Source organism: Sebastes umbrosus, chromosome 5 (genome assembly GCF_015220745.1).
Source record: "Sebastes umbrosus isolate fSebUmb1 chromosome 5, fSebUmb1.pri, whole genome shotgun sequence".
Lineage (NCBI taxonomy): Eukaryota > Metazoa > Chordata > Actinopteri > Perciformes > Sebastidae > Sebastes > Sebastes umbrosus.
Genome location: NC_051273.1, coordinates 27,731,981 through 27,759,540, shown reverse-complemented (window position 1 = coordinate 27,759,540; position 27,560 = coordinate 27,731,981). Strand labels below are relative to the sequence as shown.

At 41.3% G+C, this 27,560-nt stretch overlaps 2 protein-coding genes and 1 long non-coding RNA gene across 3 annotated transcripts in view; 1 reads left to right on the top strand and 2 right to left on the bottom strand.

The window, feature by feature from the left end:
• LOC119488024 (1-phosphatidylinositol 4,5-bisphosphate phosphodiesterase gamma-1-like) overlaps nucleotides 1-11,650 on the bottom strand; it is a 36,057-nt gene extending 24,407 nt beyond the window's left edge. Inside the window, exon 1 of the mRNA XM_037769174.1 lies at nucleotides 10,404-11,650. Coding sequence (XP_037625102.1) covers nucleotides 10,404-10,680 — 277 coding nt within the window. The 5' untranslated portion in view covers nucleotides 10,681-11,650. The remainder of the gene's footprint in view (nucleotides 1-10,403) is intronic.
• On the top strand, nucleotides 1,779-21,014 carry LOC119488027. Its single transcript, XR_005206852.1, has 3 exons — nucleotides 1,779-3,911; nucleotides 18,071-18,074; nucleotides 20,995-21,014. It is a non-coding gene; the product is annotated as an uncharacterized LOC119488027 (long non-coding RNA).
• Nucleotides 14,787-27,560, bottom strand: naprt (nicotinate phosphoribosyltransferase). Its single transcript, XM_037769175.1, has 13 exons — nucleotides 27,238-27,560; nucleotides 23,954-24,081; nucleotides 23,763-23,845; nucleotides 21,926-22,056; nucleotides 21,448-21,563; nucleotides 19,776-19,972; nucleotides 17,540-17,680; nucleotides 17,327-17,411; nucleotides 17,162-17,242; nucleotides 16,957-17,059; nucleotides 16,345-16,508; nucleotides 15,489-15,596; nucleotides 14,787-15,353 (listed from the first exon to the last, which is right to left on the bottom strand). Exons 1-13 carry the CDS (start codon nucleotides 27,485-27,487, stop codon nucleotides 15,267-15,269), a joined length of 1,674 nt encoding a protein of 557 aa, XP_037625103.1. The 5' UTR covers nucleotides 27,488-27,560; the 3' UTR covers nucleotides 14,787-15,266.

Below are 27,560 nucleotides of genomic sequence, written 5' to 3'. Positions count from 1 at the left end.
GGTTATATTAAGGGGTATATGTAAAAGCTGTATAGGTTATAAAATTACATTTGTTTACTACCTAAACAAAAAGGTGTTTTTTAATCACAAACGCATGGCACCAGTTTTTAATTTTCTACCCAAACTTAGCGCTCGGTCTGCCTGAAGCTCTGCAGCCAATGTCTGCTTATTCTGTACGTGTAGAAATATAGCTCCAAATATTATTTTTATCAAACAAAATTTAAAATATAATACAATATATACAATATTTGTTTGTGTGACAGGATTCTATTTGCAAACCAAATTTTCCCAAAGACTCTACCTCATGTTAAGATTTAAATAACAATAAAAAGATGTGAATCTGCACTATATTTTTTTATTTCATTGACTAAACATGCATTTATTTGAGCTAGCTGTGCCCTAAGCTCGCAATTTGAGCGAAATCGGACACATTAAAATCACATATTAAGGAACTGCAATTTATATTATGGAGTATTTGTACAGATTATAGGATGATTGAGGTATTTTAAAGTTTTTAAGGGATATTTGTCCAGTTGATTATGTTTGCCATTTGTTTAAAGCAGGAATTTCCAGCAGAAATACAGCTCTAGTTTTGTTTTATCATTTTGGCAATACCACTTTATCCTCTTACTGTAAAAACAGCATTTAACTGCACTTGTAGCAGGTTTTATCCACTTATTTCTACATTTAATAATTAATCCATACATAAATGAGGAGTTACTGGAAGTTTATGTGGCACCAGAAGGGTTAACAGAGTGGCGAGTCAGGCGACCGACCACAGAGTCTGATGTAAACTCTGGACTCTACTTTGACACTTGCAGCAGTCGACACACCCACAAAGAAAACCCCGGCTTATTGACATAGCAGATGTCTTGTGCAAACACACATAAACACACACTCATAGATGCTCCGGCATTCACACACCAAACACAGGCCTACTGTAGCACACACACAATTGACCTGAATGTTACTCTTGTTAAGCCTGGATGCTATTTTCCTTCAGCCAAATGAAAACAGGAGTAAAGTAGAGAGAAAAGAGACATTCTCCCATTTGATATCAGAACTTCCCACAAGGACAAAGCAACAGGTAGACAACAGGGGACAAAGAGGACAGAACAATCAAAGCCTGTTGTTGGTCTTTATCGGGTCAGAGCGAGCCATCCTCAGCAGGTTGTATATAATCCTGAATCAAAGAGCCGAGAGGAGATATCTGGTTCCTATCTGGGCCTCCTGCATGTGGAGATGACAGGGAGCATGTTTGGCATGAGATTAAGAGAAAAGTCCATTATCCTCAGATGGAAATGTGTCCATAATTTAGTGGGAGAGGGGTTGAATCTGTCTGAGTTCTTACCCAAAGATGACCTGCTTGGATTTAAACTTTTAAAAAGGAAAATTATGCAACTTCGGTACATTCCTGTTGCACAGCACAATAACTACCTGATGAATTAAATCTGATGATATTCTATATTCTTCTTGTTGTCAACAAATCCCACTTTAAAAAAAAAGAAGCAAAACCAACAGTGAATGTATCTATCAACAAGTATTGTTTGTGTATCAAAGCCTGATATCTCTTCTTCCTCTGTGTCACAGAGCTCCATTGTTGTCCAGAAACTATTAAGAACACATCAATGAGCCACACTGTTACTCTGGGTGACATGATCCTTCATTACCATGAACACACACACGGTAGTTTATTTTGACTCAATCCCACATACACCGTCCTGTTGCCCCAAATGCTCACTAGAGCACCAAATATGGATTAATCCACCGCTGAAAATAGTCCCAAACAAATACACTAGGGCTAAGCCCTTTTTGGTCGTTTCCAGTCGTTTTGGTCTTAGTTGACTAAGCTTTCTTTAGTCGTTTGGCGTTTTTTATGCTGAATGACTTATTTCCAAGAAACTTATGAGCACATCTCTGGTTAACACAAGATTTAAAGAGGTGCTTTTCTGTGATTCTTTGTTAAGAAACTCAGTTTTACAGATCTGTCAATTAAATCAACTTATGGATCAGTCGCCAAAATCAAGTGTTGGTCGACTAAGAATGCTCTATTTCCTCCTGTTTGAGTAACAGTAAGCATCTGTTTTAGGAAATGACAGATTTTTTTTAAAGATGAAACTATATATCTGTGGTCTTTCTAAAGATTTATGTGCTTGGGGCGAAGACCCACGGACGAGAAGTCAGAAAGTACTGAGAAATGGACAAACACATTGTTGGTTTTGGTGTTTTCAAGAGATTTGTAGACCATAAGAAACATATCAAATAACTCCAGCCTTATTCTTTAATCAGAAAAAAAACAAGGAATGAATGGACCACTAAACTTCTGGGGAAAAAAAGCTGCAGAGCATCTGGACCGAAATCCATCCAAAGTATTAACATTCACGCCTGCAGATGTCCTATCACTGAGTATTCCAAACTGTCAACTACCAAAATCAGCATCAATTTCTTACTCCGATTCTTGTTTGCTCACATTTTAACTGGATATTTCTTGATCAAAGTTATAATTTTGTAGCCTGACCAAAAAAAAAAAATCTCAACACACAGTTCAACTTGTTGGATGACAGTGGATGACTCCCTCTTCGGCAACAACAAGTAAATTGAACCTTGTGTCCCGATTTCTTCTGTGAAGTTGCCATTTTCAAGGGCAAGAATAAACCTTGAAGCTCGATAATTTAGGTCGTTTTAAGCCTGCAGTTCTTTCACGGCTGCTTTGTGTTAAACACTGAGACTATTTGAGAGGTTTTGTTAAATAGAAAAAAAATGGTTTTGTAGAGAAAAGTTTCAGTATTGGTACTGAAACTCAGTTTTCACATCGACACTGGTGAGTTATGTTAGTAGAACGCTTTTTACAGTCAAAGTTGACTTATTTTCCACCCAAACCGATATTAAAAATACCCCAAAAACTGGTATTTGTTTTTCTCTGGTCATTCCCTTTATTACTTCCTGCCATGTAGTCTGGACGTTGGACACACTCCCTGCCAGTCTCACTCCACAACACACACACACACACACACTGAGAGCAAGATTCCTCCCACTGTGGCCTTTAATCCTGGTCCAGACTGTAAGCATGGTTGTGATAAAGACACTCACAACGGCTTTAAAGAAACGCTCTGATGTAAACTTTGATGAACGTAACAGGAGGGAGAGGTGAGAGGAATCAACACAGTGGGCCAACTGGAGATACATCAGAGCAGAAGATACTTTCAACAGTCTCATATAGAAAGAAAACGACATAGATCATCACCAGAGAAGCTCGTAAACTAACCGTCTGTCTTTCCTTAGCCAGTTCTCAGTGCTCGCTGCTCGGACTGAATGAAAGTTCCCTGAACGCACCGCGAGTTGTGTGCACCGCTGACCTGAAACCACCAGCCGTGGATAATTGCAGTGCATTTTCAGTCAAACAAACTGTTCCTGGTACAGCTGGTGACATCACTCTCTACCAGATGGCAGATGTGGAGATTATAAATCACAGGGAGGCAAAACGATGGGAGACGAGACCGAAAGTTAAGCTACAGGGCAGGTTATAAAAAGAAAAAACTAATGGATAGATGGGATGCCGATCGAAAAGCGGTTAAATAAAGTTGCTGATAAATAGAAAGGGGACAGTACAGAGCATGACGGAGGGTTTCACCAACTTTGAACTTTTCATTCGAATGTGGGAAAAGATGAAATATTCAAAACTTTAAAGTTGTTGACCTTTGAGAAAATTAACTAAATCCAAACTTAATTTTTTTAGTAAGTGATAGCCCTAACCTGGATTAGTGTCAACTCTGCTACACATTTGAGCTACACAGAGCAAAGAGATGCTGAATGGAATGAATGAAAATCCAATGGAGGTTTATGCGTTTTCGTCTTTTAAAGGGATAGTTTGGGTGTTTTTGAAGTGGGGTTGTATGAGGTACTTATCCATAGTCAGTGTATTACAGTAGATGGCTGTCGGCATGCCCCCAGTTTAGAGAACCAGACAGGAGTTACCACACGGAAGCAAAGCTGTGGACGGGACCGGTAGCAAAACGTATTTTAGTCACCTAACAGAGAGGCTCAACTAAAAGAAAAAATAAATGTATATTAGTTTAAATGTACGCTATATTTAAAATATTTTCACCGGTTTACCTTGCCATGACACAGCTACACAGTCTATGTTTCTGACAGGGAAGTGAATCACAATCTATGTTCCTGCCAAAGCAACCAGACTCCATTGAAAAAAACAGTAATTTTACCTTGCAGAATACAGGAGTTGCTGGTCTACCTCTGCCTCAATCGGTTAGTTTGTTTGTGCTATTGTGTGACTTTGGTTAGTTTGGATTCACCAAAGTCACACAATAGCACAAACAAACTAACCGATCGAGGCAGCAGTAGACCAGCAACCCCCGTGTTCTGCATGGTAGAATTACAGCTTTTTTTTCAATGGAGTCTGGTTGCTTTGGCGAGAGCATAGATAGATACAACGGCTTCAGTTTCCGTAAGAAAGGGCTGTCTGACGGCAAGGTAAAGCAGTGAAATAATCTTAATATAGCATACAATTAACAGCTGATAGTGATTTTTTTAGGCGGGCCTTTCTTTTTCGTGGCTAAAATACGTTTTGCTGCCGGCCCCGTCCACAGCAGTACATTGCTTTGCTTCCGTGTGGTAACGCCTGTCTGCTTCTTCAAACTGGGGGCATGCTGACCGTCATCTACTGTAGGTAATACACTGACTATGGAAGTACCTCATACAACCCCACTTCAAAAACACCCAACCATCCCATTAAGGACCATATCAGTGTGTTTTCTAAAGCTTGCAAACACACGGATACAATCCTAAATCACGCTTTAAATCAGGGGTCTCAAACTCGCGGCCCGCGGGCCAATTGCGGCCCGCAAGACGATATTTTGTGGCCCCCACCTTGATATGAAAGTTTAATGTTAGTGCGGCCCGCAAATTATTTATTTTTTTTTTTTTTTATAAAGTTTTTTTTTGGGGGCATTTTTTCATTTTTATTGACAGGACAGTGGATAGAGTCTTGAAAAGGGGGGAGAGAGAGAGTGGATGCGGAAAGGGCCACAGGCCGGATTCGAACCCGGGCCGCCGCGGTCAGGACCAAGTCTTGTTACATGGGCGCCCGCTCTACCAACTGAGCTAACCAGACGCCCTCGGCCCGCGAGTTTTATGTGAATGGCAGTTTGCCGTGGAAGGTCCCTTTGTTGCGCGAGCCCGAGCTGAACGAACCTACCAATCACAGCGGGGTATATGGCTCCCGGGGGCGGGCAATCGGCCGGGCTTGATGCAAGCAGAGAAACATTTCACAACAACTATGGCGGCGCCCGTGTAACATCGCATAAGCTTGATTAAAGCTTGATTTATACTTCTGCGTTGACTCGACGCCGTAGCCTGACGTGCACCTCTCCAGAAATGTAACTACACGTCGCGGCGACGCAGACCGCAACAGCTGTGATTGGTCCAGTCTCTCAGCGATGCTGAGCGGCCAGGACCAAGTTCAACTTCTCTCTGCCTCCATCTTTTCAATGTTTGTTCACACAAATCCACTCAGATATATTTTCTCTTTTCGGCGTTGCAGTAATGTCAGTAAAAGTTCTGTGGTTCAACAGTTATTAGCTCCAACTCCGCTCAGTTTCTGTTTGTAGTACAAGAAGAAGAAGGAAACTCATAGAGACGCCGCCGCCAACTAGCGGTTTGGTGGTGTAATTGCAGAGCAACACAAACACAGCAGGCACAACTTTATTGCGGAGTGACACCAAGTGGAATGAATATATATCTTGTCACACAGCCCCAATCATGTCTTTTTCAAAGCCTGCAGTGAAGAGAAAGGTTGGTGACGAGCACAGACAATTTCAGGAAAAGTGGGAGACGCAATAGAAGCCATGTTCAGAAGAACCGTTCATGTTCTTCAATGTTCCATTCATGTTCAGGACAGTTCATGTTCAGGACAGTTCATGTTCAGAAGAACCCATTCAAGTTAAAGAACTGTTAATAATGACGTTTGAGAAGATTGTTTTTTTTTTAACAAAGCTTTTTTTGTGGAATACCTGATGCGGCCCAGCCTCACCCAGACTCTGCCTCCAGCGGCCCCCAGGTAAATTGAGTTTGAGACCACTGCTTTAAATGATTCCCTATTGGTGCAAACCACCAAACCAGCGCCTCATTTGTGGTCCATGTCTCTGCTTCCTGCAGAAGATGCTGGACCTTTTGTTTTCCTGCAGCCAGCCAGTCCTTCAATCTGAGACGGGAAGCGAGACACTCCCTGATAACCCCACACTTCCTGTGCCTCAGGATTTAATACCTCCACTGTTTGCCAAGGCGCTCATCTCAAAGAAAAACAGCAAAGCTGAGAGAGAAACTTTATTTTAAAGCAAACAGTAGAAAAAAAAAAAAAAAAAAAGTACGAGGCAACAAAAACAAAGGAAGAAAATCAGGAGAGAAGGGGGAGGTGAGAGGAGACCGAGCTGGATAAATATGAGTGAGATTTCAGAGAACAAAAGAATCAGATGAATGACCTTGAACATCAGAATGAAAGTGAAAGAAAATAGACTGAGAAAGACATGGGAGGTCAGAGAAAATCTTGAAAATGAGAAGGGTGTTTAGGTGGGTGTGTGGGGGAAGGAAACTGGGAAAGGACAGCTGGAGGAGGAAAACGGAGAGAGAGGAGGAGGAGGAGGAGGAGGGAAGAAAAGTGGGTAGCTGAGAGATAGAGCTGTGGGAGATAAAGTGAAGGAGAGACCCGCTGCGTTCCAGGAATGTACTAGTGGGTTTGTCCAGAGGGAGGTCGTTCGTAAAAAGGGCCATTTGTGGGTTATGAAAGTGGTTTCGTGCATGCTCAGACACGTCGTTGTTGTCTCTAGGATTTATCGAAGGTGCCGTTTGTGCGGTTTATGATTATGGATAAATAATTGACAAGGTTCCCTGAGTAGAAACAACACCTACATGTGTGCAGCTGCCATTAGTCCCTGAGCTTTTGTAGAATGACTGGTGGGGGGATGGCGGTTACTGGAGATGGAAAAGAAGAGAAAGCTGTAGTGGCCCTGAGAGCATAGCGCACTGTAACACACAAGCCAATAGATAAAACACAAGCAAATGAAGAAAACATCTTCCTCAATCTGACAACACATGCAGAGACGCGCTACAAATACAGAAACACCGCAAGTTGCACAGAAGAAAACGGAACTGAAACTTAAATACGTTTACAGAGAACAGAAAGTGATGAACTCACCTGGACACGAGAATTGGGGCCATGATTTGTGACTCATAGCGTTAGTGAAGTTGACTACCTGTCGATGGTGTTGGCTAATGGGTTAAAGACTATGTTTGTTTTAGTTTAAATCATAGAAGTGGACGTAGTCACCGTGACGTCACCCCATTGGTTTGTGGACTGCCGTTTTGAAGCCTCGGCTGTCCCCAAGTGACACGAGAGAGTGGAGCTAAGTACAACCTGACGCTGAATAAGACATTTTTAGGTGAACCAAATGTTACAATTAACTTTAATGAACTAAAACACACGGTGAAAGGGTTAAGGTTGCAACACAAATATGTGGACAACCGGACGTTGTAGTAGCTACCTGTCAATCACAAGGTAGCCCCGCCCTAAAGCATACCCTGCTTTATGGACTATTTGACTCCAAATGGGACCAAAATTCACTAAATGAACATCATGCTGTATTGAAGAAGACTTGAAACTAGCGATTGAAACCATAAACTCATGTTTACAATGTTTACTTAGGTAATAAATCAAGTAAGAAGTAGGGTCATTTTCTCATAGACTTCTATACAATCACACTTCTTTTTGCAACCAGAGGAGTCGCCCCCTGCTGGCTGTTAGAAAGAATGCAAGTTTAAGGCACTTCAGCATTGGCTTCACTTTTCAGAACCAGAGGTTTCCCACTGACTTAAACATCCTGATTGCTTGACAGATGTATTGCAGATAATATTGCAGATATTTTCTACACTGGTTACTAGCATCCAAATGAACTGATGAATTATGCACAATTATTGACTTAGAGGCTATGTTAGTATAACGAAGTATAGTCAGCTTAAAACTCGTGTGTTCGTCAGTTTTTAGTGTCCCCTGAAAACTTCTTTGTCTTTCAACTCAGTTATTTTGTTCAACTTGCGGCGTTTCTGTATTTGTTTGTGTTTTCTGTGTTTCGTTATGATGCACACATGTCGTCCAATTGGGGAATACGTTTTCTTCTATTTCCATGTTTTCTCAAGTTACGGCATAAATAATCACCTTCAGCGGGGCCGATGGAAAAACAAACGTGACAGCAGTAGACCTACTCCTATCTCATAGGGGAGGAGTCTTTTTCCTTTTCTTTTTTACTGGGTGCTACCATAAAGTCTGAGAGTTAGAATAACACATGGCAGACAGAAGGAAACTCTATCATGCCAGTTGTGAATGCCATGAGTTTTCTCGGTGCTAACAGACACTGTAACAAATCCTCCCCCAGGCCACAGAATCCAGGGCGCAGACAATAGCCTCCACACCCCAGACAGGCAGGACAGTAGAGCTCCAACGGGCCGATTCAACAGCACAACAACAGCCTGCCGCTTTAAGTACACCGCTGCCACTTGACTCCTCTCCAGAAGGCTGCCACCGCCGCCTCAGCCCACCGCCAGTCAGTCAGTCAGTCAGTCAGTCAGTCAGTCAGTCAGTCAGGTGGCGTGTCAGGCAGCCAGACAGGAAACTCTGAGCTGTACCAGGACTCAGGATTCATGTGGCAGCAGCATGCATGCTACTTTGTCTGAAGAGTTACTGGCAGGCTGACATGGAGGAAGCAGAGGTCACAGGGTCGTGATGGGTCTGTCCGCTGAGGCAGCCATGACAGCACCTAAGCTGCAAGTTGGGGTCAGGATGGGAGGTGTGTGTGTATGGGGGGGGGGCTAGCCTACGACATTACAAGTGTTACTCATTCTTGTACCTTTACAGCAGGCACACACAGAGAAAAGATTAAAAACAAACCTGCACAACTTTTTTTTTAAAGGGTCACTTCACCCAAACTACAAAAAAACATACTTTCTAGCAGCCCAAGTGATGTGCAGACACGGAGAGAGTTTTGGTTTTAGGCACTGAGGTTTCAAGATAACCGTCATTGATCTGTCATTTTTTTTTAATACTAATGCGGATACGATACCAGAGTTAGTACCAAAACAGAAAATCTAAATATATTAATCAAGTATCGCGATATTATGTTTTGTGATACTGTTTTGATTCTCAAAAACACTGTAGCTCAGTCAATACTTTATTTAATTTAGCAAAGAGATGTGCCCTCTCAGTCTATGTGCCCTCTCAAAGTAGTGCTATGATGTTGGATGTTACAGGGTCTGTGATAAATGCAGATCCCACTGTTCTGGTTGCATAAGAAAGTACACTTTTTTTATTCTGATTTTATGCATCTGGTGGTGTGTTCTTTATACTGTGACAGTTTTCTTAAAATTTGATTAAAAAAATAAAAAATAAAATCGCAATATATCGCCTTACTTACAGTATCGTAATATATTGAATTGTTACCCTTGTATCATGATAGCTATAGTATCACCAGATTCTTGCCAATATACAGCCCTACTTGATCGGGACCTATTATGCTTATTTTCAGGTGCATACTTGTATTTTGGGTTTCTACTAGAACATGTTTACATGCTTTAATATTCAAAACCCGCTTCATTTTTCTCATACCGGATGTGCTGCAGCGCCTCTTTTCACCCTCTGTCTGAAACGCTCTGTTGGACCCGTGTTGACCCCGCCCCCTCCTAAGAAGCCCAGTCTGCTCTGATTGGTCAGCTGGCCCACTCTGTTGTGATTGGTCAACCAAACCAAACTCTTCTCCACTCCACTCCACTCCAGCTCTGCTCTAACTAGCTCTGTTTGAGGGCGTGCCAAACTAGCTGCCTAGCAGGTATTATGCAAATGTGTTACTTGGTGACATCACAACGTTACGGAGAAAAAAAGGCAGGACTTCAAGCGAGGCGTTTCAGGCAGTTCAGGAGCAGTGTTTCTATGGGAAATTATATTTGCAGACCTTTTACATGCACAAAAAGCCATACAGTATAACACACTAAAGGAAAGGGGAAAAGCACAATAGGTCCTCTTTAAAAGGGTCACAAGCCAAAAGGTTGGGAACCACCGCTATAAAAACTGCACACGCAGAATAAGAAGAAACTGTCCCTAACGTTCGGTTTATGTGTTTGTCAGCACGTTCTCAGATACTTCAGCCTCAGCTGACATTTCATCATCTCCTGATACAGAACCTGTGACTGGCACTTAACGTAAATGATGTGAAGAAGGAGAAACGAGGGTATACGGGGCCTGAACGTGAGACACATCAGGGATGCAATGTACTGCTTGTATTCTATGCATGAACGGATTACGAGCCCAGTAGGCCCACTCACTGCTCTTTCACATCAACACTCACCCTCTCCTTCTAGTTTGTCAGGGTTTCGGCTCCACACTATCTGCCGCATGTCCTGCCTTATCTGGAAGGTTCTCCTCTCGGGCTTCTGGGACTTCTTCTGGTAGAAGACGGTCATCACCGTCCCCATCTCCAGGCTGTGGAGGATGCGTGGACCTGCCTCTGTCCAGTCCAGCATCCTGGAGCCCGTGACCGGACCAGCAGCCCCAGCAGCGGCACCACTGGCAGCGGCCTCCTCGGCACAGCCATTGAGCAGGCCACCGAACCTGGCTGCACACATCTTTACTGCATAGCTATACAGGGGACACCTTGCAGGATTTACTGTGCTGTACTGGTTTTGAGGGTGAGGATGTCCTTTAATCACTTAATTGAATGCAGCAGTTATCCAACATGTTCAAAACCACTGGGTGCCAAGAGGTTGTTATGAACCCAAATTGTGCCGCTCAGAGCAAGGCAGAGGTTTTTAAGTGCCAGTGTGATTAAACCACATTAGAAACACAAGCTGAAAGACACTCAAGGGCTGAAACAACTGAAATGTCTGAGATGTGGATTATCCTCTGGTCCTCTGGAGGGGGAGTGTATACGCCTGTGTTATCCTTTCCAGATGCTTCTGGCAGCACACCAGTGAAATCCTCCCGGAGCGAGCTCTCATCACCGCTGGACTCAGGTTTCCACCCTTTTAAAGTGTCCTCCTGCTGGTCCTTCAGTCCACGACAGCAAAGAAGGCACCACAGACTTTAAATCCACCACCGCCGCGTCGCCGACTGCTGCCGCTTGCGTCGCCTGCTGCTGGAGCGGCAAACACGACGCGTCTATCTATCTATGGTCCTGGCTTTTTTGGGTAAAAATGAAGTCAGTGCGAGCGACAAAGAAGCCGAGTTATGTAACGATGAGTCGGATAAATACCCGGAGGTGAGTGCAGCTGGGCGGCGGAGAGGAGGAGAGGAGGACGGGCATCGGAGGGCGCTCTGCGGCGGCTTCACGGACGCGGAGAGACGCGGATTGGAGCGCACGGAGCGGCCGCGCTCCCAGACGCAGAACCATTACTGCTCTCTCCTCAGACACTTCTCCTCTTTCACGGGCACATTACACCGCCGACAGGATGCATTATCCCCACGCAGGGGTAACCGTACAGTACAGAGGAGTGCGGGGTTGTTGGTGGCAGTCTTTTGCTCCAGTTTTCTCCTCGCTGCTGCTCCTCGACCAGGATCTCTCCTCCTTCTGCCAGTGCGTCCGCGCTCTGCTCTGCTCTGCTCTGCTCTGCTCTGCTCTGCTCTGCTCTGCTCTGCTCTGCTCTGCTCTGCTCTGCTCTGCTCTGCTCCGCTCTGCTCCAACTCCAGAGGTCTTGAGAGGAAATTAGGGGCTAGCAGACCGGAAAAGCTTGATCCGATTTTTTTTTTTCCTCCTGTACTGTAGTATATCTGAGGGAGGATGAGGGGAGGGAGAGTTGTAGTGAGAGGAGAGGAGGCAGAGAGAGAGAGAGAGAGCAGAGCGACCTCCGTGGGTCTCCAGGAGATCTGCAGCCTCGAGGAGGAGGAGGAGGAGGAGGAGGAGAGGAAGCACGCTGCGGGGGATGAGGCGGGTCAAGAGGTCAAGTGGGGTTCAAAAGACAAAAGGTCACAACATGTTAGACAGTCATCAGCTGCAGCAACAAATCATCTACAGCTCAAGCAAACTATAGTGATTTAGTTTGGGAAGCAAAGTTTATTTTCCTTGTTTTTCCTTTTTTGTGCCAGGTTAGATTACCACAACATGATAAGAAACGTTTTCATAATAACAATAATAATAATAATAATAATAATAATAATAATAATAATAATGGGTCAAAAAAATAATAAAGAAAATATCAAATATAAACTCAAGACCTTGAATTTAAATTTGTTTTTAGTTTTTTTGTCAGACTGTTTCCAAAGTCAAAAATGAACTCTGCACTGAAATGAAATAGTTTATCAATCAAAAAGTGAAAAACTTTAATATCATTGTAAATTGGAAATGCTTTGGGTTTTGGACTGTTGTTCAAACAAATTTAGGAGTTATTTTGGCTCTGGGAACGTGTAACGGGCATCTTTCTTTAATAATAATTTCAATGAAAAATGTATTTTTCATTCTGCTGTTATTTTTCTTGATTAAAACACACACACGCACGCATCAATATGGAGAGATGTCACATTGCAGAGTGCCCCGAACAGTTAGGTGCCTGGCTCAAGGGTTCCTCTGCACTGCCCAGGAGGTGAACTGGCACCTCTCCAGCTACCAGTCCAAACTCCGTACTTGGTCTGTGTGGGACTTGAACTAGCTACCCTCCAGTTCCCAAGCCAAATCCCTAAAGACTATACTACAATTTTTTGACATTTTATAGCCTTAACAATCTATTAATTTAAAAAAAATTAACTGATGGAGCAAATGACAATGAAAATAATAATCATTATTTTCCCCTTATTAATTATAAATATTGCTCTTTTTACTCCACTACATTTATTTTGCATTTTGCAGTGCTCTCTCTATGGTGCCCTTCCAGTGGAGAAAATGTGATGCAGTGCCCTATATAGTCTACATGCTAGAAAACTTTCTGCGGGCTGGTGTCCCACCACATGCAGCTGGTGCCCTTTTTATTGTCTTTCCAGTGTCTGCCACCATCATGAACTCAAATTCATAAAATATGAATCCACATATATAATAATAGAACATTATTTAAGGGGCCACAATGAGTATTTTTACTTTACTTTATTTAAGTATATTTTGCTAATAATACATCTGTGATTTTACTTTTAAGTAAAATGCAGGAAAGCAAAACTTTTTGTTGTAATTGAATATGTTTACATTGTTACTGCTACTTTTACTCAAGTAAACATTCTTCCAACACTGATGATGTATATCAGTTACAGTATGTTTCCTAATAAATCAAACTTCAGTAATGAGCAGAAAACATTGGCTGAAGGCTCTGAGTTTGAGATATTCTGTGTCGCCCACCTCAGTGAGATGAGACAGTCTTGGATGACATCACAGCCTCTCCGTGTCTAATCAGCTCCATATGTCTGCTGGGTGTATCTGCATGTCTACTACCACTGGTCAGCAGGCAGCCAATCAGAACTCAAGGAAACACTTCTCACATGTGCCGGAGCAGAAAGGAAGGGAGGCCGGAGGGTTGTGTAGAAAAGAGTTTTCATGAGAGTGGAGAAAGGATGAAGAGTTGGATCACTGAGCCCTCCTGAGCCGGATCTCAAGTCCAAATAAGTCAAACACAAACAAGACAAAAGCAAATACCACACACAGGACAACCGCACACGATCAGGATGATTTGTCTTCCGCAGTTGCCGTTAAAACTCAAAATGTAGCCTGCAAATGAACGGCAAAGAAGTTTTATATTACATTAAAGAAATGCACCTTGATAGTGACAGATAGTGACATGTGCGCAATAAGTAGAACTAATTAAATACCACTATCTGTAGAAGTTACATGTGATGGAAATTGTTAAGATAATCTGATGAAATATGTTTTGTTTGAAGAAAAGTAGAACATCCTGGTGAAAATGAGTGCAGTTTTTTTAGCAGATTGCATAACAATCTGCTGCAGTGAGTTGGAAAATGTAGCGATTTTCTTTTATCCCAAATTGTTTGTGCAATTAATTACAGACAAGATACATTTCAATTTCAATTTTACACAACCACTGGAAGGCAACAAAATTGAAAAGTTTCTAATTCCAGTGGCTTTGATACAAACACTTTCTGAAAACTACACAAAAAAATAAACATATTGGCAAGTCATCAACTGCAATTATAGTGGTATTATTTCAAATGGTTTAAAAATTGGTATAAAAATACAGAATACCGGCAGAAATTAAAGCTGCATTTATCAATTTTTTGGTCACTATGCGGCAAAAAAACTCAAAACAACCTGAGAAACACACTGGCTATTGTATTAGTAAACAACTGCCTATTTACACATCCATCCATCCATCCATCCATCCATCCATCCATCCATCCATCCATGATTAATGTTACTCCAATATTCACTCTACTTTTAGCTCTTATTTTGGTCTCCACCAACTCCTGAAAACAATATCTGTCTCTTTAGCTGCTAAATGCTCAACTATGTTCACAAGCTAGTTTCTAACTGTGTCTGACAGCTGGTTGTCGCTGAGCAGGCAGTGTGCAGATTTTTTTAAACCTATATTTTGCCAGATTTATTCCAATTATCTCCATAAACATTTTGACAAGTCAGCAAAAATGAAAAGTTAAAGATGTAAGATGGAAGATATGGGCCTTTCTTACCCCAACGTTCACAGACATTACTGAAGTACGACAGCAACTCAAGGTCTAATTACTACCTTTTTCTGTAGTAAATCTCAAGTAAAAGTTAATAAGTGAATCTTGAGTTAAGATTTCATTTTATTTTTTGAACTGTTTTTATTTGTTTTACTCCCATTACTGATGTAAACAAACCTTTTACAGTAATCGTAAAAACATTATAGACTTAGTTTTAATAGTTGTCTAGTATTAGCACCAAATGGTTCAATTTAAGAGAAGGGAACAAGGTAGACAAAGAGGGAACAAAGGTCAAAGTTTCACAGTTTCAGAATAAAAGTCCATTAAATTAGACAGATGCTGTGTTTTCATTTGCTTCCATCTGTCCCCGCTGGACTTTCCAAAGTCTATTTCTGTCCATTTAAACCCTGTTTTATAAACATTAGCTTTAAATGGCAAAGCCCACAACACATTTATGTATATTCTTATATTTGGAGAGTATGTTGGGGTTCATTGGGACCGTGATATACAAACGTATGCACTTCTTTTACCGTAAGGCACTTTGGAAAAGAGTGTCCAAAAAAAACAAAAAACAGGAGATGACAACAGTCTGGGATTTTATTCAGTTGGCTAAAAGAAAGTTGCTGTTGTTGGAGCTTCCTTTTTTAATCTCTGTGACCAGGTTATGGAGTTTCTCTGAGAGCGCCACCTGGTGGGAGAGAACGCCACAGATAAGAGAGTGTAGAGTTTGTGAGATCCTGCTCTGTGTCTGAGAGAAGGTCTGAACGTTTCTGTATTCATTTAGTATGCATCCAGTACAGATTTGTTTGCGTGTTAAGCTCACTGTGTAAGACTCTGGCTCCTGCAGCCTCTTGTGTCGATGATGCAGAGTCTGGAGGGAACTCTGGACCTTGGCTCTTGTTTCTGCAGCGCTGCACAGAGGGTGTGTGACCTAGAAAGAGTGGGAGACGCATTCGTAAAGACTTAACTCCTACACAGAAGAGTACGGCAATATTGTCTTCTACACTCAATGCCTTCCAAAACAAAAAATCTGTCTTTTTATTAAGTATGATTCTTTATTTCTTATCCCGTATATATATATATATATACATATATATATACGTATATATATATACATATATATATATGTATATATATGTATATATATACACACACACAACATATATTTAATATTTTTGACCCCTATCAGCATCTATAACCCCATAATTTATTATATCTTCAACTGACTTAACAGTACAATATTTAGTGCAATAATTCAGCTGTGCAATAATCTGGTTTACTCTGGCATTAACACTGCATTTATTCATACAGTATTTTTAAACTAATATTCATATTTATTTATACTATTCTTGAATTTTTACACACTTAATGATAGATCCTATTTTTTGGGCATTATTATTTGCACTGTTGTTATACATGTCCCTCCACCACGGAGCGGGAGCGTGTAGTGACCAGATTGGAATTGGGCCAGAGTGTCTACTGCTGTCCAATATATCTATAAGTATATATATATATAAGTCCACAAGGGAGATAATGCACACTTTATACAGACTTCCAGTTCACTTCTAGTGTAGAATTCACCAGACTTTTGTTAAGATGATATGGAAAATAAAAATATGGCTGCGATGATGGAAAGGAAACAACCACAAAAACAAGCGTCACGAAACAGCAATCCTCACCTGTCCTTTGGTAAACACTTCCTGGCGCAGACAGGTGACCTGAGCTGGAATGACTGAGACACAGGAGTTATTATCATCACACGTCAGAGGGTAACAGCTCAGAGAGACTCCGGCCTCTGGAGGAGACTCCACAGCGAGACACACCAAATCCAGAAAAGGATGGCCTGCAAGGGAGAAAAGAGCGGGAAGCTGTGAAACCTACCAACCTTTCCTACATTATTCTGGTAGTAATATATATGATTATCATTTTAAATTAATTTTTTATTAGTACCCAGGCAACACAGTTGCAAATTAGTTTTAGTTTTTCATAAAAGGATATATTTTTCAGTTTACAAAAAAATATTTTCACTGCTTATTTTCATTTTAGTTCAGTTTAAGTTTTTTTAAGTTAAGACATTAAAGGGATGGCTACCAAGACCGTCTTGTGGTGTATCGTCATATCACCCACTCCTTGTTAGCATAAGAATCCCATTACAGACGTTGCCCTGATGTAGCTATTAGGATGGAAATGTTGTGCAGAAAAAAAACTAAAGTAAAATGCTGAAAACATAGAGAAAAATAAGTGTGTAGGAGTTGGGGTGAAGAGAGATGAAGATAGAGATGCATTCTCACCCTCAGCGTCGACGAGCCTGTAGACAGCTTTCCTCCCAGGGACAGTGCTCTTCTTTGGGTCCTCACTGATCTTCATCCTGGGCGTCCCCCTCACCTCCACCAGCTAACACACACACACACACAAATGGCACCATACAAATGTTAATAGGAGAAGTGAGTTTGAGGCATTTGGAGAGACAACCCATTTTTGTGTTTAACACTTTACCTTGTACACACAGCCTAGCGAGGGTTGTTGTGTGCAGGTGACCAGATGTGTCCCGACACCGACCGCATCGATCTCATTCTCCTGAAACAATAACACACAGAACATCAGAGAGAAAAAAACCTTCTTGTTCATCATAAACAATCCACATGTTCAGTCACAATCTACCTTCTTGTTGAGCTCAGCCATGCTCTGCTCTGTGATGTTATTGCTCCCGACGATGATCAGCGAGTCAAAGGCGGAGACGGAGAAACTGTAGAGATGAAGAGAACAAAAGGAACAACAGACAGTCAGGCATGAACCACAAAACTCTGTAGGAGTAAGATATATTCTCACTTAACGTTTTAAAGCTGCACACATACAGCATGGCACCTCACTCACTGCTCGCTGCAGAGTCTGAAGACACGACGGACGTCAACCGACTGCCTGCAGAGGTCCCCGCTGTCCAGACGGATTCCTACAGGCCTGTAGTCCAGTTCACACAGAGCCAAGGCCACGGCGCAGAAGTTCAACAGACCACTACTGACAAATCAGATACACGCACACATTTCATCATATGAGCATGAAGCATGAGTTATGAACTATAACATGAACTGTTAAAATGAGTAGGTAGCCTTGAGTTCTAGATAATTATAATTTTTCACTATTTTCTAAGAATTATTGCTTAAAAAATGTCCTGTTATTGATTAAAATAAATATGATCAAGAGGGGAATCAATAACAAAGACGTTCGTTAGTTGTTAGTTGTTGTCACAGTGAGGATCGGTGCAGTTACCAGTGATGGTGAAATTAAGATTTCCACCAAATTCTATGACAAATAGATTCATTACGCCAAACGTGAGTTAACTCAGTGTACACTAGTGACACCTGCTGGTACAAACTGCACATTGCACTTCTGCTGTAACTAATAAAGTACTGTTCTGATATCTAAATACTTATTAACTCTGATTATTATTCCTGCTAGGCTAGGTATGTTGTTGTAATTATCTTGTTTTCATAAATAAATGATGCAACATCAGTGGTGGAAGAAGTACTTTGATACTTTACTTACATAAAAGTACTAATACCACAATGTAAAAATACTCCAATACGAGTAAAAGTCCTGCATTTAAATTCTACTTAAGTCAAAGAACAGAGGTATTATCAGCTAAATTTACTTGACGAATTAAAAGTACTGTAAAAGTACTCGTTTTGCAGACAATCGGCCCCTGGGATTTTAATAAATCTTATTATTAAATTAATACTGATGCATCAATGTGTAAGCAGCATTTTACTGTTGTAGCTGCTTGAGGTGGAGCTGGTTTTAACTACTAATATACAGTTGGATGGTTAATAGGAAAAGAAAACACTTACACTTACACTCTTATAAATCATTGCGGCTCGGTGTTTCCTATGTGCGCTCGCGTGTGGCTACGCTGTTCCAACACAAACTACACAGAAGCACCAAAACCGCAAAGTTATATCCGGTGAAGCACGTCTTGCAAAACAGTGTCGACTCTTCCTGCTCCAGCCCCCCCGACCGCGGCCAGAAGACACAGGGGAGACCGTAACCCTGGTCTCCAGGGCCGGAGTCGACGCTGCACTCTGCTCCTCGGCCTGCCTGCCTTCACTCACACACCGCGATCGTTCTCACTCGCTCCACCTCTCACGTGCATGCGCGCACACTACACACTGCAGAAGAGTAACGTTATCGTCTCCGACCAAAACTCCGGTGTCTCCCCTGTTCCCTCCGACCGCGGTCGGGAGGCTGAAGCAGGACAACACTAGTATCAGCATTGATTCATGGAGAGACCTTCATCTGGTCAGCTAACATTACTGCCAAGCAGGTGAAATATAGAGTGATATTGTGGTTTCAGCTGACGAGTGTCGCCTCACTGTGTTGATCAATGCTCATTCATGTCTATGTAGAGCGAGCACAAGCGCGAGCAACAGGACGTTGACTTTCGGGTTTTTTTTAACGGCCACAGGTGTCGCTGTTAACAAGCAATTTCTGATTCTTACATAGAGTCCCTTTAATACTTCAGACTTTTCTCTAATCTTTGCTTTTTTTTAGTGAAATATTGGATACTTTGACCTCGTTTGGGTCTGGAATGGTTACTAAAATTAAACCACATGAGAAGTTTAGTGGGAAAATCAGTCTTTGGTGGAACTCTGAAACATGTGAAAAATGACAAGTGACCCCAACTACATACTGCTTTTTTGTAAGAGCAAAAAAAGATTGGGGACCACTGGTTTCATATGTAACAATGTGTTGTGTTTTTATGATGTTATTTTTTAATCTGAACTGTAAAATAAATGTAGTGGAGTAAAAGTACAATATTTCGCTCTGAATTGTAGTGGAGTAGAAGTATAAAGTAGCATAAAATGGAAATACTCAAGTAAAGTAAAAGTACCTCAAAATTGTACTTAAGTACAGTACTTAAGTAAATTTACCTAGGTATTTTCCACTATTGTGCAACCCATAGTATGCTGTATATATTATTGAAGTGTGAAAGTGGGTAAATAATACACCTAAAACAGGAAGCCTGAATTAGAGAGATTCTACAGAAAGTGAGACGTTTGTCAGTCAGTAATCACATCAATAGCTATTTAGTATCAAACGTAACACCTCTACTTACCAGCCAACACTGTAGCTGTCAATCACAGGGAGGAAGTTCTGAGGGTAGGCGATGGCGTAGGACAAAAAGGCAGCCAACTCGCCCTCGTGGACCTTCCCGGGTTCGGCTCCCAGGAGCTCACAAACACGACTCAACCAGCCCTTCGTCAACGAGATGATGTCAACTGGATCGGGGTCCCCGTTCAACGCCACGAGAGTCTGAGAAGAAACATGAGACAGGGAAATATTATTATTAATGACATATGCGATCCTTGTCACTGTTGACGACATGCTGCCTCCAGCTCCTTCTCATGATCACTGACAGAAATTCTTGAGCCACTGTTTTCCTTGAGAGACCGATGACACTGAAACTACCTTAGGCATTATGCATCACGACGATTTTACACCTTGCCACTGTGCTCTAATTTAACATTATTTGTACTGAATTTTTCTGATGTCTGTTTCCATATATTGTAAATGGTGAAGCCACAATTAAGTGCCAAACTTACAAACTAAATTACTAAATCTGTCCGCAACTGACACTTAAAGGGATAGTTTGGGTGTTTTGAAGTGGTGTTGTATGGTGTAAATGGCTCAAATGGGAGCAAAGCAATACAGTGCTGTGGACGGGGCCGGCAGCAAAACATATTTTAGCCACCTAAAAGAAACATCAGTTTAAGTGTACGCTATATTTAGTATAATTTCGCCGGTTAACGTCACCGTCAGGCAGCCCTTTCTGATGGGGAACTGAACTGAAAGTGAAACTTATCTATGCTCTCTTCAAAGCCACCAGACTCCACTGAAAAAAACAGTAATTTTACCTTGCACAGGGGGTTTCCTGGTCCACTACTGCCTCAATTGGTTAGTGTGTTTGTGCTATTGTGTGACTTGAGTGAATCCGAACTAACCACAATAGCAGAAACAAACTAACCGATTGAGGCAACAGTAGACCAGCAACTCCTGTGTTCTGTGAGGTAAAATTACTGTTTTTTTTCTCCCAATGGAGTCTGGTGGCTTTGGCGAGAGCATAAATAACTGGTCGGAAAGGGCTGACGGCAAGGTAATGCGGAGAAAATATTCTAAATATAGCATACACTTAACTGATATTGATTTTCTTTTTAGGTGTCTAAAATGTGTTTTTCTGCCGGCCCCCGTCCACAGCAGCACATTGCTTTGCTCTCGTGTCGGTACTCCTGTCTGATTCTCCAAACTGGGGGCGTGCTGACCGCCGTCTACTGTAGGTAATACACTGACTATGGATAAGTACCTCATACAACCCCACTTCAAAACACCCAAACTGTCCCTTTAAAGACATTTATAGGGTTTCCAAAGATATTAAATCAGTGTAATTTAAAGTGTGTTGGTCTTTAGTTTGATATAACCGTTCTTGGTCAAATTATTGTAAATTATCTAAATTATATGATGTCTTATCAGCGGTATACGACTGACTGAATCTTCTGATGTGTGCATATTACACCACTTACACTGTATGTACAGTAGACAGCCGATTGCACTCGGCAGTACAATGTTCACCGTGACGGACGAAATCAATCCATCAAACTTATCGTATGCTTTGGATAACGATTGACAATAAATGTAAGCGCCCACAATTTGTAGTGATGATGAGCTAAAAATGTGCAAAATCATTGGAATTGGTCCTTTAAGGATGATTGGAGGAGAGAACACATACTCACTTGTGGCCAGACCTCCTCCAGAGAGATGAAGGAAGTGACGTACGAGTGTGCCATGGTCCCTGCGACTGGAATCCCAAACAGGAAGCCAGCCTGAACGTTGCTGGTGAGGTCAAACCCTGAAAAGACAGGTTCTTTCAGGACATTCTTTGTACATTCTTTCAAAGGTGATAAAGGCTCTTTAAGTGGATCCATGTCCATGTGCCTCCTCTCAGTGAGAACGCCGACATCTATGCATGAGTTTTGTTGGGGAAGGCAAGCTGCTGTAATCCTACCTCAGAGAGACATGGCCTGGATGCTCCACATTGACATGAGTAAAATAATATTTATAGACTATATTCAGTATATTTATGTATACACTTCTGTGTTAAAATGATTTAAGATAGCTAACAAAAGCACTGAAATGTGAATAAGAGCTGTACAGAATTTTGACACAGTGGATGTCAGAACATGAATGTTTGACAGACCACACAACATTCACCTCCAATGTGTGTGTATCGTGAGGCGGTGAGCCCTCCATCTGGTCCCTGAGCCCTCCTGAGGCCCATCTCCAGCAGCTTCCTCTTGGGGCCGGCTGCTAGGCGGAAGCGGGCTGCGTTACTGCACACCAGACTGACAACAGAGAGGAAACGGAACAGAAATAGGCTGCTTTAAAAGGCTATCTTCGATATTTTTAAACCTGGACCATATTTTCATGTCTAACCTACCAATAGGGACTAGAATTTCTGACATTGGTCCAGTACTGAGGGAGAGCACTGTAGACGGCAGCTGCTCACGGGCTGCAACATGGTGCTATTGGGGCAAGCTGGCGTTATGGAAAGAGTCTCGCTCAAGGAGCAGAAGTCTCGTTCTGAAATCTGGCGAGGTGATGTTTTGCCGGAAGACTACGGTGGAATAGAGGAATATATCCATGGAAGAAACACGAATGCCAGCCGAGCAGTTTGTTGTGTTGGAGTACAGAAAGCGTAGCTTAGTGTTATCTAAAAGACGTTCAATGTCATGGCTGAATATTTAGATTATTTCCACAATGTGGATGAGGCCTTTGAATTTGATGGCCGCCCACATTTATTTGAGCCAGAGTATACAGAGTATATACAGTATATATATATATATCGATTTCACAACGAGACTTCTCCTTGAGCGGGACTTGGACACAACAACAAACAGACCGGATCAAGAGAAAAGTAAAAGGTTTTATTTCTCTGTAAGGTCCCTTCCATAATGTTGGCAGACACTTATAACAACAATCTGAGCATGTCAGTGGCAAAAACAAGCACTTTTAGTGAACGTAACACTGACGCTGCTCACTCGCAGTCGCAGCTCATGAGCGGCGGCCGGTTACAGTGTTCTCGCTCAATGCTGGACGAATTAAAAAAAAAATGTTGTCCTCATTAGACTCTTAGACGCAAAACATGGGAAAATAGAGTCCCGGTTGAAATACTGTATGCCAAAGTTACCCTTTAAGTCTCATGGTGGAGCCAAACTTTTATACAGTGTTATAAAACGTGCACTTTGGGTAGAAAGCTGTGGCTGGCTGACTCCAGTGTGAAATACAGTACAGCTTCGACTTTCACTTCACTTTTTTCCCTTTAATTTGGTTATTTAAATTAAGTGTGTATATGCTTTACATGCACCCCTGTGTCTTTATTTTGAGGAAATGTAAAACGTCTCGCACTCCCTCTGAGTTTCTTTACATGTAGAAAAAAGGTTTATACACAATGTATACTTTTTTGCATTTGCTTGTTCCAATGAGTGAAATATTTCAACGCAAGATATCATGTGTTTTAATGGCTGCACCATTCTGTGAAATACAAACATTCTAGATGTCCTATGTATCAATTTAGATACATCTCCTCATAATTCAACTTCACATAATGTATTATCTTTGGATAGCTTTAAATCTCATTCATTCATCAAGCATAAATGCCAATCTAGGCTGGTTCCAGCTTCTCAGATGTGATGATTTGCTGCTTTTGTCTGTTTAATATCATTAGATATTGATATATTTGTTTTTTTTCTTTCTTAAATATTATTTTATGGCATGGACAGTATACAGTGTACAGTAGAGTGATACTGGAAACAACGGGAGACAGAGTGATGACAATGTGGCAGTGGTCCCTGCTCTCGATCTAACCTGAAATGTCACAATCATGTATGCATCATAGGCCCACTGGTCGCCAGGATTAAAAATTAATCAGATAAAGAAACAACAGATTAATCAATAGTAAAAGTCTGTGTGTGCGTGCGTGCGTGCGTGCGTGCGTGCGTGCGTGCGTGCGTGCGTGCGTGCGTGCGTGCGTGCGTGCGTGCGTGGTCACCTGGCGTAGTTGACCAGACACAGTAAACTGGTCTCCAGCAGTTGAACCACAGCCAGTGGACCTGCCACCTCCATCAGAGGCACCTGCAGATGTTTTAGACATGTTGCAGACGTTACTCCCTCTGACCCCCCTTACAGAACCCTGTATCTGACCTTTGACCTTCAGTTTCACCCCGAGAAGCCGCAGCTCACCCTGGCAAACACAACAGTGCCCTCTGGGACGGAGCGGAGCGTGACGCCGGAACAGTCCAGGCCTCGCAGGAACTGGAAGAAGGCGGGGTCGGTGGCCGGGGGCAGGACAGAGCGCAGGAACTCTACATCTGGATCCACAAAAAACACAACGTTAACACAACAGCTGGAGGAACACTGTCAGAGAGACCAACAACAGAGGGCATCCTTCATCCTACAGCAGCACATGTGCTCTCTTAAAAAAGTACATGTGTACTCTGCGTGCCCTCACATGTCCTGGCTCACCACACACACACACACACAGTGACATTAACAGAGCGAAATCTAATAACTTACTGTAAACTAATCTGATCCAGCAGCTACCAACAGACCTCAGAGTCATGACTGTGATGAAGTTTAGACTAAACATGTTTGACTGTGGCCATGACAACTTGTACTTTACTTCAGTGTTTTCTTTTTATGTAGCTTTATACTTCTACTTCACTACATTTCAGAGGGAAATATAGTACTTTGTGTTTCACTAGATTTATCTGACAACTAGAGTTACTTCTAAAATGCTGCTTCCATGTTAACTCATCAGAATAACAGATCCCATAATATAATACAATAAGTATAAGATAACAAGGTGAAAAGCGGGCAGCTCACTCTACATAATGAATGTATAATTGCTGATTATAACTAAACTACTGATGTGCTTTTACTGAAGGGGTGACACCCCAGGTAAATAGGGTAAAAATGTTAACTAATAGATGTCACCATGAAACTTCCCCAGTTGATTACTTACATTGAGGCAATTACTTTTTGTATTACAAGTTTACTGAAATGTTATATTTGAATATGCAAATGAGGCATTATCTTCTTAAATGTGCGCTTATTTGCATATAGAAATCTGGACATTGGATTAAGCCGGGTCCAAAATTCTTGTTCCATTTTGTTGACATATTAGAGTCAAATGTTTGTACAGTAAGATCATTTTGGATATCTCTTTGTATCACTCCATAAATCAGAAAATACTGTCAACAACAGCCATTAAAAATCAAATTTTTATCATGCTGTAAGGAATAAAATGTTAAAATCATGACTATGTATGAACTATAATTGAACAAACCTCTGTGTGAAAAACCTTCAGAATATAGATAGGAATGAAACTGGAAAGTTTGGTGGATGTAGAGTGACACTGATGTGGAGATTTCTGGCTCAGAGTGAGGAAAACCTCAAACAGCCTTTAAAGACATGGATAGTAAAATTCCAGACATTGTTAAGACACTACAGGTGAATGAGGTACAAAATGTTAACTAATAGATATCACCATGAAACTTCCCCAGTTGATTCGTGACATGTCATGCCTTGTCATGTTCTGGCTGAGGTCCAATGTTGGAAAAACTTTTATTGCCTAAAATGTAAAAAAAATGTAAAAGCACTGCAGTCAACATGCAATAAAGTAAAAGTGCAACTAACTTGGCAGAACATTTACTTTAGTAACAAAACCAAACTGGTGTTGATCTGTCGATGAGTTCATGTGTAAGAAGCATTTTAAAGTTGCATCATCAGTTTTTTGGTACAAAATGTTAATTAATACATATCACCATGAAACTTTCCCAGTTGATTGCTGACATTAAGACAATTATTTTTTGTATTATAAGTTTTCTGAAATCTTATGCTTAAATATGCAAATGAAGCATTATCTAATGCTAACATTTGGTGAATTTAGGAGAAATCTACAGACGCAAATATACAAAGTAGTAAAATAAACACCTAAATGTGTATTTTGGATGTTTTCTTTCCACTAGTCTGAAAGAAGACATGTTATGGAGGCAAAATAGCCCAAAATCTCAAAGTTGACCTGTGCATGATGTTTTTGCCTGTAGTGTTTCACCTGAATGCACCTGAACTTCTACTTGCAATGAAGCAAAGTATACGTAATGCAAAGTATTATTGACTATTATTATTATTATTATATTATTTATTTAGTATTTTTACTTCTCATGCGTTATAATGTTGAAAATAATTGTGAAATACAATATTTTGTATTGTTTTAGGCTATAATTCATTTGGATTACATCTGGATTACGTCTAATTATCTGTTGATATGTTTAGATACATTGTCTTCTTTTTCTGTACTGTTTTTTGTATGTATGTCATTGTTTTTATTGGATTGTTCTTCCACTGTTTGGTTAGGTTTTCTGCACATTTTGTGTACTTCTTATTGTTGTTTAACTTTTGTTGTATTTTTAAAATTATGTTAGTTTAGATCTTTCTTCCTTTTTTTGTATTGTTTTTTTCTCCTGATCCTTTGTATAAGGCTGTGGCTCCTTGACCTCTCCTGGCACATTTCTTGTTTTTTTTTGTTTTCATTGACTGGATTTTGTGCAGTTTTATATATGTGCAAATAAATATGTTGAAAAAAATCAGCTTGACCTCGAATTTGAACCCAAAATCAGATAATCCCTTTACATAGCCCATACATGAGGACAGGCAGTGTTTCATTAAACTCTCTTGGTACAAAGTAGTAAAATAAACACCTAAATATGTATTTTCTGTTGTTGTTTTCTTTCCACTAGTCTGAAAGAAGACATGTTATGGAGGCAAAATAGCCCAAAAATCTCAAAGTTGACCAGTGCATGATGTTTTTGCCTGTAGTGTCTCACCTGAATGCACCTGAATTTCTACTTGCAATGAAGCAAAGTATACGTAATGCAAAGTATTATTGACTATTATTATTATTATATTATTATTTATTTAGTATTTTTACTTCTCATGCGTTATAATGTTGAAAATAATTGTGAAATACAATATTTAGTATTGTTTTAGGGCTATAATTCATTTGGATTACACCTGTTTGACCTCTAACTTGACCCCAAAAGCAGATAATCCCTTTACACAGCCCATACATGAGGACAGGCAGTGTTTCATTAAACTCTCTTGGTATGCAACATGTTGTTGAGTGTACTGATCTTTCCAGTATACACCCAGCATGTTACTGCGTTTATACTGGGTCTTTACAGCACACAGGAGATTACACATTGTTGTGTGCTAAAGTTCAGATCTAAACGTCAAAGTTCACAGAATTCCTCCAGCAGCATTCACGGTGTCTCAGTGAAACCCTCCCTGTGGTGGAGGAGGGGGTCGCACTTGGAGTTATTGCGCAACCACACCGGCGTGCTTAACAGGAGTTTTGGAGGAAAAGCATTGACATTTCAGATCTGATTGATAATAATAACAGTTGTTAATTAGATTTGGTCATTCCAGTGCTGTATAAACGGATAAGTCCAGGTTGACTTCCTCACCTTGGTCTGTGAAGCGAAAGCTGCGCAGGAACAGCAGACAGTCGTGCAGCCCGGCGAGCAGCGAGAAGCCGCCGCCGAACGGGTTGTCCCTGAAGAAGAGCTCGAACACGGCGGGCTCCTGGTGCCGGCCGGTCCGCCAGTAGGCGTAGGCCATGGTGAACTGGTACATGTCCGTCAGCAGCGGAGGAGCTCGCTCCCGGAGAGACTGCTCCATAGCCCCGACGCATGGGTCGCTGGACGGCGCTGCCATGTTATTCAACTACTGGTTGTCAGTTCACTGATGATCTCTGGGACTTGCAGTTCTCCAAAGCTCCACACTGAGT